The sequence below is a fragment of the Durio zibethinus genome, chromosome 26 (genome assembly GCF_047325235.1).
Source record: "Durio zibethinus cultivar Kanyao isolate XHJ-2024 chromosome 26, ASM4732523v1, whole genome shotgun sequence".
Classification (NCBI taxonomy): Eukaryota; Viridiplantae; Streptophyta; class Magnoliopsida; order Malvales; family Malvaceae; genus Durio; species Durio zibethinus.
The window spans coordinates 9,265,855-9,277,242 of record NC_143187.1 but is presented as its reverse complement, the minus strand read 5'-3'; the positions used below and the strand labels follow the sequence as shown (position 1 = coordinate 9,277,242).

At 36.1% G+C, this 11,388-nt stretch overlaps 2 protein-coding genes across 5 annotated transcripts; one reads left to right on the top strand and one right to left on the bottom strand.

Moving 5' to 3' along the window:
* The first annotated feature begins 398 nt into the window (after positions 1-398).
* On the top strand, positions 399-6,533 carry LOC111275000 (apoptosis inhibitor 5-like protein API5). Of its 3 annotated transcripts, none has more exons than XM_089755741.1 (17): positions 399-458; positions 670-782; positions 869-1,030; positions 1,172-1,271; positions 1,390-1,455; positions 2,022-2,119; positions 2,209-2,283; positions 2,417-2,566; positions 2,796-2,861; positions 2,968-3,033; positions 3,792-3,902; positions 4,035-4,124; positions 4,227-4,333; positions 5,045-5,159; positions 5,242-5,307; positions 5,402-5,505; positions 5,742-6,533. In XM_089755741.1, the coding sequence occupies exons 2-17, from the start codon at positions 696-698 to the stop codon at positions 5,929-5,931; spliced, it is 1,653 nt and encodes a 550-aa protein (XP_089611867.1). In that variant the 5' UTR covers positions 399-458; positions 670-695; the 3' UTR covers positions 5,932-6,533. The 3 variants fall into 3 exon arrangements, with proteins under 3 accessions (XP_089611867.1, XP_089611864.1, XP_089611865.1); XM_089755738.1 differs by having other exon boundaries at positions 662-782; XM_089755739.1 differs by having other exon boundaries at positions 399-569; positions 662-782.
* A 27-nt stretch (positions 6,534-6,560) lies between these two features.
* LOC111274998 (glutamate receptor 2.7-like) lies at positions 6,561-11,145 on the bottom strand. Of its 2 annotated transcripts, none has more exons than XR_016334285.1 (5): positions 10,701-11,145; positions 9,297-10,588; positions 8,289-8,595; positions 7,326-7,981; positions 6,561-7,174 (listed from the first exon to the last, which is right to left on the bottom strand). XR_016334285.1 is itself a non-coding variant. In XM_022860061.2 (5 exons), exons 1-5 carry the CDS (start codon positions 11,020-11,022, stop codon positions 6,635-6,637), a joined length of 2,859 nt encoding a protein of 952 aa, XP_022715796.2. In that variant the 5' UTR covers positions 11,023-11,145; the 3' UTR covers positions 6,561-6,634. The 2 variants fall into 2 exon arrangements, 1 of the variants encoding a protein (XP_022715796.2); XM_022860061.2 differs by having other exon boundaries at positions 7,584-7,981.
* Between the last annotated feature and the right edge of the window lie 243 nt (positions 11,146-11,388).

Here is an 11,388-nt window from a genome sequence, read left to right as displayed (position 1 = left end):
TAAAAACACATATAATTAAATAAATTAACACAAAAAGTCAACTAAAAAAGTTAATAAACCAAAAATATGCTAGCTTCATGCTCAAGTTAACCCATAAAAAAAAAGCTTAAAAGTAAATTTCAATATGGCAGTTTTTGATAGTTGTCATTAGGTGGCGTATTGATTTAAACATATGGCTTGTGGGTTTTAACGGCTCACATGTTATTAAGTCACGGACCGCAAACCTAAAATGCTGCGCAGAAATAGAAAAATGATAAAGCAGAGTCGTTTTGATGAAGAAAAAGTGAAAAACGGATAATGTTATAGTAATGGGCCGGACCGGGACAGGGACAGGGACAGGGACCGGGCGAGTCGAGGAGGTCCCATTAAAACGAAAATAGCCGTCCTCTTCTTTCTTCGTTATTTCTTGAATTAAAAAAAAAAAAAAACCCTTGACTCTTTTCCAAGTTCTCTCTCAGGTTTCCTCCTTTTCACTCTTTACGCTCATTTAATTCCACTCTTTCGTTTTTTTCTGTCTTAGTTTCCCAGTAACCAAACAGAGAATAAAAAACCCAGAAAACCCACTTAAAGTACTATTTTTTTAAAATTTCTCTGTTTCTCAAAATAGTATAATTTTTTCAGTTAAATTCTATTTTTTTATGGTAATATTATTTAATTTCAGTCTCTCAGTTGTATCCATCCTTTAAATCCACCAAATGACTGACACTTCCGAGGAAGCCAAGCAAATCGAGAAGCTCTACGAGTTCGGGGAACGCCTCAACGAGGCAAAGGATAAGTCTCAGGTTGGCCTCTCCCTCCCTCCCTATCTCTTTTTATATTCCTAGGGTTTTCCTTTTCTATCTTTTAACTTGTCTAATTTCTGATACAGAATGTGAAAGACTACGAAGGAATCATCGATGCCACGAAAACAAGCTTAAAGGCGAAGCAATTGGCTGCGCAGCTAATTCCTCGCTTCTTCAAGTTCTTCCCTAACCTCTCCAGCCGTGCTCTCAATGCCCATTTCGATTTGATTGAAGAAGAAGATTTGGCTGTTAGTTCGCATTTTTTTACTAATAAAATACTATCTTATTTTATTTTATTTACCATATTTGGCTACTGACAAAATTGGGGGAATTGAAGTAGAATTTTTACTAATTATTTTCAGTCGAATTAAATTTAAACTTTTTTATAGGTTCGGGTGCAAGCCATTCGGGGGCTTCCTTTATTTTGCAAGGATACAAAGGAGTATATTTCTAAAATAGTAGACATTTTAGGGCAACTCCTTACTGCTGGTAAAAATGGAATTCTTTTACTAGTTTTTACAATCACTATGTCAAAGCATTTGGGTTTTTTTTTTTTTTTTTTTTTTGTGTATTTAACCTCGTCTTAGCTTTACTTTGTTTCTTCTAGAGGAAATTGTCGAGCGCGATGCTGTTCATAAAGCCCTAATGTCTGTATTGAGGCAGGATGTGAAAGGTAATGTTACATTCTCAGGAAGTCTACTAGATGTACGCATTAAAATTTTTGTAATGGTGAAATTTGACTATAAGTTGTTGGTAATGTTACGTGTTTGAGTTTTTAGACCAAATTTGTTCGAATTCAAGTCTGGTTATATTGATACTTTGAGTTGATAGCATTCTTTATCAGTCAAGGCACCTTTCATGGTTGTCTAATGTCTCCTCAATTCATGACATTTGGTTATTTTGCTTTTTTGATGAAGTGCTTCTTTTAATGTGACTTATGGCTATAAATGTGGGTCTTGTGGTTCATGTTGCCTCTATTTCTTTTCCTCTTGAATGGGCAAGAACATGTTTGGGTTGTTTAGGGTAGGTCAAGAGCTTTGTGAATAAAGGAACTTTGGGCATCTACCTAATGAAATACTAAGTAAGATTATGATGTTTGTCTTGAGAAGTGTAATCAACCACTTTCTTATGCAGTCATATCCTTGTAAATTTGGTATGAATCAATGATGCAAGCCTTCATTTTCTGGAATTTTTCTTTCTGGTTTTATCCCTTGATGACTAGATTATTTTTGAATGCAGAGTCCTTGACAGCACTATTCAAGCACATTTGGAATGTTGAGGAGCCAAGTCAAGATGACACTATTCGTGACAAGGTTTTGTGCTTTATAAGAGATAAGGTTAGGACTGCCTCAAGGTTTGCCCATTGTTGCTATTCTTGTGCTTTGTTTTGTGATGATAAGTGAGGGGAAATCAACAACATTTGTAGGTTTTTCCTCTTACAACTGAACTGTTGAGGCCTCAGGAGGAAATGGAAAGGCATATAACTGATTTAATTAAGAAGGTACTACTTTGATTTTACTACCTTAACATTCATCATTGTATCTAGTCTCTCCTTCTTCCCCCAGATTTGCAAAATTTCAATTTTGAACTTGGAGTGGAAGATACTGGATTTATTTTATTTAATTCCATTGCAGAGTTTAGGAGACGTAACTGGAGCTGAATTCAGAATGTTTATGGACTTCCTAAAAAGTTTGAGCTTATTTGGGGAGAAAGCTCCTCCTGAGCGCTTGACGGAACTTATTGGAATAATTGAAGGGCAGGCTGATTTAGATGCACAATTTGATGTGAGTGCTTGTTTGCTGAATATTGGCTTTGAATCTTTTCTTTATGATGCATTACATATATCAAATTACCTCTTTGTATAAATTAGTGTATATATTCATTAGAAAGGGTGTGGTACCATAAAATATTAAAAATAGTTTTACTAGTCAACATTGTCCTGTTGAGGTTCACCATTGCACTGTCATTGTTGGGAACTTACTGTGTAACTATTCAAATGGCTTTTGGATGCAGGTTTCAGATGCAGATCATATAGATAGGTTGATATCATGCCTGTTCATGGCTCTTCCATTTTTTGTGGTAGGGACAATATATGATATTAATGAATATCTACTTTTCGTCCATTAAATATTCTTCTGGTATATGAACATTCTTAGCTGTTTCTTACCTCTAAATCATTTTACAGAGAGGTGCATCTGGCAGCAAGTTCCTTAACTACTTAAACAAGCACATTATACCTGTTTTTGATAAGGTGAAATACTATTTTGTGATCTCAATTACTGCAACAAATGTAATCTAAGCTCATTTTGCATGAATGCTGATATCATTACAGTCAAAATGCATTCATTCTTGTTATTTCCTTCTTAACTGTTAGCAGTGTTATTTTTATACTGAATGAAAAGTGCTTTTGATTAATTTTCTAATCTTGAGTGACTATGATGATTTGCATGTTGATGAATCTTAAAAGTTTTTCTTTGAGCTCATGAGCTTTGGCATTTATCTTTTTCTATTTGAAGTACTTGAATTCCTCTATTTGGCTTTATTTTTTGTTAATAGTATATGTTTATTTTAATCTATTTTCCTTCTTGTTGGTGGGAAATCTGGAAAAGGCGTGGAAGTGTTAATGCAAAAGTTGCATGTTATATGGTTCAGACTAAATTCTGAATGGCAGCAGACTTTGCTGGAAAGCTGCACATAGGCAATAATATCAGCTGCATTTATAAAATTTATGAACACCTTAACATATACTAACGTCCATTTATTACAAAAATTCAAAATGCCAATGCCTTAGAAGCTCTGGAAAGGTTTCTTAAATATGATGACTTGTCTCTTGGTCATTTTTGTACATCTGAATGTTCCCTGAAAATGGGAAAGTCTTTTTTTTTTTTGTAGAAATTTTTGGGGAACCTTTTTTTTTTAATTGAAGACTCTGGCATGACCTTCTATTTGTTCTACTGAGTAGCTAGTATTGTGGTAAGGAATATATTCTAAAATGTTCGTGTCTTACAGCTTCCGGAGGAACGAAAGCTAGATTTGCTCAAAGCTTTAGCAGAAATTTGTCCTTACACAACACCGCAGGATTCACGCCAGATTCTTCCTTCTGTTGTTCAGCTTTTAAAGGTATGGGCATGCATTTTCTTATCATATCTTTTTGAATTCTTGGAGTTTTGTGATAATAAATGTCTAACATGTGTTTATAGTTATATTGGCTCTGTTTATTTGTAAATCTTTTTTTCTTTCTTTCTTTCTCAGAATTACATGCCTCGGAGGAAGACTGGAGAAGAAACAAACTTTACCTATGTCGAATGCTTGTTGTTTTCATTTCACCATTTAGCTCACAAGGTTTTTTTTTCAAATTTATTTAAAAACAAAATTTTCTTTCTGATCATCCTGTTATATAAATTTATATTGCGCAATGCTTATTTGATTATTATTGTTACACAGGCTCCCAATGCCACAAATAGTCTATGTGGTTACAAGATTGTGACTGGTCAACCATCAGATAGGCTTGGGGAGGACTTCTCAGAGCATTATAAGGACTTCACTGAGAGGTAACCTACCATCTCTTCCCCACTATGCTATAAATTTATAAAAAATATAAAATAACTAATTTTTTTTTTCTTGCTGTATTTTAATGAAAGTTTTCTCTGTTTATTACAGTCATAATTTATTTTTGTTTGTTGGTGTAACCAATAAGTTGATCTCCTTGAAGGCATATTCTTCGTTTCTTTTCTCTTAAAAATTCTTGTTGTAAGAGTGAACGGAAGATGAGCAACAAAAATATTATATCAATAAAATCTGATACGAGCTATTTATGTGTCACTAGATGGAGTAGATCAGACAGACATCTGTTAATGGCCTGTTTCTTTCTTACCCCCATTTGTTCCTGGTTTTAAACAAGTCCTTAAACTGATATATATGTAGAATTAATGAATTATTTGAGATATTTACGAATGACTTCTATTTTAAAGGGAAAAAAGAAAGAAAGATGCAATCTACCAAATGATCTTTACACAATTCATTAAGGAACAAATAATTGCTTAAGGCTTGCCTAAGGTAAGGCTGTAATCCATTGTTTAACTTCAACTTAGAAGTCCAGGTTGGCTGCAAGCTAAATTCACAAACCAGTCTAGCATGCTCCGATGGAAAGGAAAATTTGAAGTGTCCTCAAGCCTATCTTCCTCATTTAAATTGTTGTCATCATTGTTGATAATGCTCCTTGTCTACTGTTCATACTATCTTTTTCATGAATGGTGATCCAGATTGACTAGTGTTGAAGACCTAACTAGGGCCACCATGAAGAAATTAACTCAGGGAATGGCTGAGCACAACAAAGCAATGGCGGCTGCTAAATCTGATGAAGCAAAGGATAGCATTGTGAGTTTATTCTTAAAAGAACCTATATTTTAGTTTGTTTTCTGTTTCCATTTTGACTTTATCCTTAATTTTCTGCTCGCAGAAAGCTCTAAAGCAGAATACTACAATTGGATTACGCACCTGCAATAACATTTTAGCTATGACAAAGGTAAAAGGGAGTGAAATTTTTCTTCTAGTTATATAGCATGTGCCATGTGTGCCTAAACTCTCAGCGGCTTATCTTTTATTATTTACCTGTTCAGCCCTTGCATTCAAAAACACCTGCATTTATTGGAGATAAGAGTGTCAATCTTTCATGGAAAGAAGCTGTAAAACCTTCTGTGCCCCCCAGTGCAACTGCAACTGGGTAAGTTACTGTTGTTTTCTGCTAATTGTTAGATTTCTTTCTACCCTTCATGTCTTTTGGCTTTACTGAGATTCAGACCCACATGATTAACCTGATGTGGGGGTTGATCAGCCATGTTAACTTCAATCAAATTGAATCAAATAAAACTACTCTCTTTCATACATGTCTGAAGTTGAGTCTTGCTATAGTGTTCCCCTTAAACAAAACAAATTCTATGTTGTATAATTGTTGTGCAGGGTGAAGCGACCTACTAATGCAGCTAATGGAACCAATAATTTGGTGACAAAGAAAGGCCGTGGAGCTGGTGGTATGCAAAATCAGCTTGTTAATAGAGCATTGGAAGGTATATCTTATGGTGGGAGGGGTGGTGGAAGAGGCAGGGGTAGGGGTTGGGGAGGACGTGGAAGAGGAAGAGGCTACCGGTAATTTGATGCATGGAATAGAGTACGATGACAATCTGAATTTGGAGAATCTGTTTGTACCTGAAGAATATGAAGAGAAGTCATTGATGTGTTAAAACCTTACTCTCTTTTCGGGACAAGTTTTGTTTGATGCAGGATGCTGATGAGTTTCTAGATTCATTGTGGACTAACACCAGTCCTCTGGAGATTGTTTTAAAGTTGATTGGATAGCATTAGGGATTTGAGTTCCTAATCCTATTCAAGTTAGTGCATTTGAGGAACCATTGCATGCCGTGCTTCTTAAGAGTGTATGGAAGGCAGTATCTTAATGACAGTTAGTTTCGTTAAGGATGAATATTCAGACCTGATTATGTAGAAAGTGACTTAGCTAAGTTAATAGTGAAGACAAAACAATTAAACTTGACTGTTGCTCTTGAAACTTGATCTACAGATTTTGGGTTGGGTGCAAATCAAGCATTAGTGGCGAGAGAATGAGAATTTGAACTCTATAAGTCTTGTACATTTGTTGCATGTATGATTTAGTTAAACTAGTCTGTGAATGGAGCTCAAGTTCTCCGGACAAGGTATTTTGACTACCTTTAGAATAATACACTTAACATTTAGTCACATCTGGTGTTACCGGGAAGAGGTGAATTATTCTAAAATGATACAACTATATTTACAGTACAACTGGATTGAAGATGAACTATGAAACAAGTTACAAATATTTATATCTCGGCCAAAGATTCTTTGTTAACAACTTGGAATACCATTTCAATCTCAGTTTGTTCTTCTTGTGATGATGCCCCGAGATTCTCCATATTAGTGTGACTTGGACTCTGAACATAATCCGACGTTGAAGAGCTCCATTCATCGATATTAGGTGCTGGAGGAGCTGCTGAAGCATCCCCTTGAATACAAACCTCTCCATGATAAAGATATTTGGCAACTCTAATTGCCTTGATCCAAACACTCACATTGACTGGAGATAAGTTGCCTACATAATCCTCTTGATGGCGGCAATATTTCTTTAGTAAGCGAGTAAGGAAGAGTAGCAAACAAACGGTGGATGTGACCCCAGATATAATGTAAAGACCCCAGAAGCTGTGGATGCTCAAGCTATCGGTTCTACTGTCGGTTACATTGGCTGAACACTCTGGGGAAGGAGCAAACCACTTTTCTTCCAATGACTTTAGGGTCCCATCTTCAGATAGCTTTAAAATGGCTCTTGAAACATCAGTGGCTATCGGAGAACCTTTCTGAAATACCTGCATATAGAGAGTTAAAGAAGTTTCTTTTAACAAATTTTGTAGCAAAGTTACGTTGGTGAATAGCAATTCTAAAAGAACATCGAATTCCAGGAAAGAATAAAATCCTTGAATGAGTTTATAGCTAGGTAAACTAGGAGAAAGAAATTACACTATTGTTCTTTTCTATGAACTTATCCTTTTTAATCTCTTCCAGGCTAGGAGGAGTTCAACATTCTAAGCAAATACATATGCTTAGGTTGGCTTCTTCAGAGTTCAGTTGAACTTCCAAGTGCACCAGCAAATTTTAGAAGTCTAGAAACATTGGAGAGGACTGAGTATTTTTCTTCCCTTTTCCTTTTTAGCCTTTCCTGGTAATTTCTTGTTGAAAAACATAAGATGCCTTATTAAGTTTTAGTAATATACTCACAAAGCCTAATCCACCAAATCTGTACGTAGGTGTGGTAGTGGTAAATTGCTTGCAGTAATGACTGAGGAAGACTTTCCCATACGGTTGTTCAAGAAAGGCAGCAGATATGTTGCTGCTCTTAAATTCCCCTTCATAATTGTATTCACTGCTGACATTCTCGATATTATAACTTTTAAACTCCAGGACCTCCTCCAAGTAGGTCCGTACAAAGGAATCTCCATCACAGCCAATTTTCACGTTGGCCCTCTTTAGCCATTCAATATCTGTAATATTTGGTTCCAATCGCTGCACGGTGAGCATTGAAGTTAGGCTAGCAGTGTAGCTTGAGTTTAAGATTAACACAACGAAGAGCCATACTAAAACCACCACACGAGTGAGGTTACTATAAATTTTCTCCCCTGCAGAAGTCAAACAATGGAAATATGAATGGTTTTAAACGTTAAATTTTATCCACAAACAAGCCTCAATGTATGGACCATTTATTTATTTGATCTTGAATTTTATGCCATATTTGCTGTCAGCTATTAATCAGGGAAGTGCTTTCCATCAATTCTGTTTTTGCCAGCTAGTATATTATTACTTCTCTTACTAATTTGAGATGGAATTTGGTGCAAGTCTCTATCAGACTCTCAGTCGAGGGTTAGATGGTTGAATGCATTTATTTTTCCAAGAAGTTAGAATAGTTATGTATTCTTGGAAACTTACTGTGAGCAAAGAAAAGGGAGGAGAACGTGAACCAAAGTGCTGTGCCAATCTGATTCTTCCATGGGCCTTTAAATTCAGGATTGCACTGGTGCTCCAAGAACCAAACTATTAACATTGTGTAGGTTAAGATGGCACCAGTCACCAACCACATTTCCGCGGTGAAGGGTTTCAGGAACATCCATGCTGAGCCCTCTGACTTTGCTGGAACTATCATAGACAACCCTGACTCTGCATATGGCTGAGTAAATTCCACATAATCTGTCCTTGTAGCCAGTATAGTTATGTCGCCGACAGCTGCATCATAAGTCTTCCATTGAATTTGGTACACAAGAAAACAAAAAAAAAAAATCTTATCAGAGACAAAATTATAGAAAAAGAAAACAAGACAAGAATCCAAATCATCTTGGACATCGTCATAGTTTTTCTTCACATCACCGTCGAAGTGTCAAGAAGGCCAAGTCAAAATCAAACAACTTATCTACAAACTTTCGTCGAAGTATAACTGAAGTATAGAAAATTCAAGAAAAACAAATAAAGGAAATTAAAATAAGAATGAGAAGTTTCATGGGTATTGAATCCAACATTGCTTGATTTTTTATTTTTTCAGACATGGTGTAGCTGTTGTGTTTGGAAAGTTTGACTTTATTGACCTTTGTTAAAAGGAAAAGAGATTCTCGGGTTACTTTCACAGTAACGTGTAAGAAACTCCTATTTATTACTAAACTAATTGAGAAATTGTTTAGTATAAGGAACAGGTTAACCACCAATGATTCATTGATTCCAAAGAGTAGCTATCAGAAATATAATGATCATAGGAAAAGAATGATAAGCTGGATACGGGGATAAAAGGTTCATTTAATTGGCGGAGGTTAAGAAGTATGAGACAGCTTGAAAGTATGGTCAAATTATATGAAACTTATCTTTGTCATAGATCCTTAATAACACAAGAATCAAAATTATCAATAAAAATATTTGACAAAAATGAATTGAGAGATAAAGGGCGATTACCTTGTTGTAGACTTTGTGAACAAGTTCATCATATGTGCCATTGTGGGGATCAAATCGATAAGGAAGGGCATAATCCAGAACACTTATAACTTTATAGAAAAGATCAATGCAGAAACCATCATAGTTCTTCTCGCCTGGATACTTACCATCTTCAACCTTAACAAATTTCTCAAATGAGGTTCTCGCCGGAACTCCAATAACCATTGGCTTTATGTTTGTAGGCATTGCCCATCCTTTTGGAACTAGCTTTAAGTCATCAGGCCAAGTAACTCTACCAGCCAAATCTACAGATATATCACCAACATAATCAGTTTCATTTTTGTTTACAAGGTTCTTTGAGAACCCAAGCCCCGGCAACCAGAAGTCCAACTCTTTATATTTTTTGCCGACCACGTTTACAATCCTTAGTATAGGATCATGAAACAGCTTGCCTTCTTTAAAACGAATTTCACTACTTAAACCAGTAAAATTGCTTGAAAAAATATTTTTCAACAATGTTTTTGGACTGGTTTCATCACTTTTCAGTTTCTCCATGGCCTGTGTGATGATTCCAATACCATCATATGCTCGTAATGCGTTAATACCTGGTTGAAAGTTATCTTCCTCTTGATATTCATTTCTGAAAGTTTTCCGGAACTGGGGATAAAATTTTTTGTAAGGACTACTATCCTCAGAATAATAGGTCTTGATTCCTAAAGTACCTTCCATAGAGGAAATCACTGAATTGTTAAACGAGTCGAGGTAACTCGAGATAGTGTCTGTAACTATCCAAGCTGAGTCTCTTCCCACGAGTCCAATCTTCTTAGCTTTTTCAAACAAATGTATTGTCATTGGTAAGGATGACTGAAGAACAATAAAAACCCGAGCTTGTATGTTCAGTAGCTTCATCAACTCCCCTTGGACAACTGTATTTGGATTAGACAGAGAAGAAAATGGTGGAAGAACCAATCGGTAGTCAATCTCTGAACCCACATCTTGAAGAGCCTCAGATAAAAGAGCTAACTTCCCAGAATCACCACCAAAGGCATCGTCCTCATAAATTACTATAACCCTTTTCCAGTTGAATGAACTAATGATAGCTGCAATGCATTTCATTTGCTCAGAATCACCATTAGCCATTCTTACCAAGAAGGGCCAGCGAGAGGCTGCTAATGGTGGTGTGATGGCTGGTGCTGCAAAAGAAAGAACTGGAACTTGAGCTCGGCTTCCAATTTCAGCGACCAGAGCTGCTTCTTCCCATGTCTCCATGCCAATGATCACTTTAACTTCTTTTTCTTTAATCAATTTCTGAGCTGCAATCAGATTTAGTATATATATATATAACCATCAGTAAAATGCCCCACTGATATATGAAGATTCAGACTAACAGAAAGGAAGCAGAATTGAGATAAAAAGAGGACTAACCAGCAGTTGCAGCTTGGAAGGGGTCTCTTCCAGAGTCCTGAATATAGAGGGAGAGTTTGTGATTGTTTGAATTATTGTCATTGAAATTTTGAACAACAATTTCCAAGGCTGTTTTCTCTTCCCTCCCAATACGCGAATTAGCATCAATGATTGCACCGATGTTAGTAACCTTGTTAGCATTCGTACCGGTCTCTTCTCCTTGGGAAAAAAAGAGGAGAGATACGAACACAAAAAAGAAAAGCCAAAGCTTCAAAACTCTATTGCCAAAAATGATACAGCGAGGTTGTTGGACTTTGACATCACAGCAAAAAGTCTTATCCATGTTGTTAAAGAACTCGTAAAATGTGTGCAAAACCAAAACTAATGAAAGAAAAGGCTTCCTAATTGCATGTTATATATGTAAGACTAAGCCTCAAGTTCCACGAAAAAAAGTTGTTTGAGAGCCGGAACTGTAAAAGTTCTGCGCCAAAATATTTAGCCTATACATGTTGGACTTGGTCTGCCACGAAAAGTCAACGAGGCAATTTAATCGAGAATCGTCTTCAAGCCCCTTTTTTGGTTTTCCTGTTAAACGAAACTTGGAAAAACCGAGAAAAGTCATGGTGCAATATTTGACACTGTAACAGGATCAGAATGAGGTTTGACCCTTGATTCTATTTCAATGGGACGAATATATAAACATAATCAA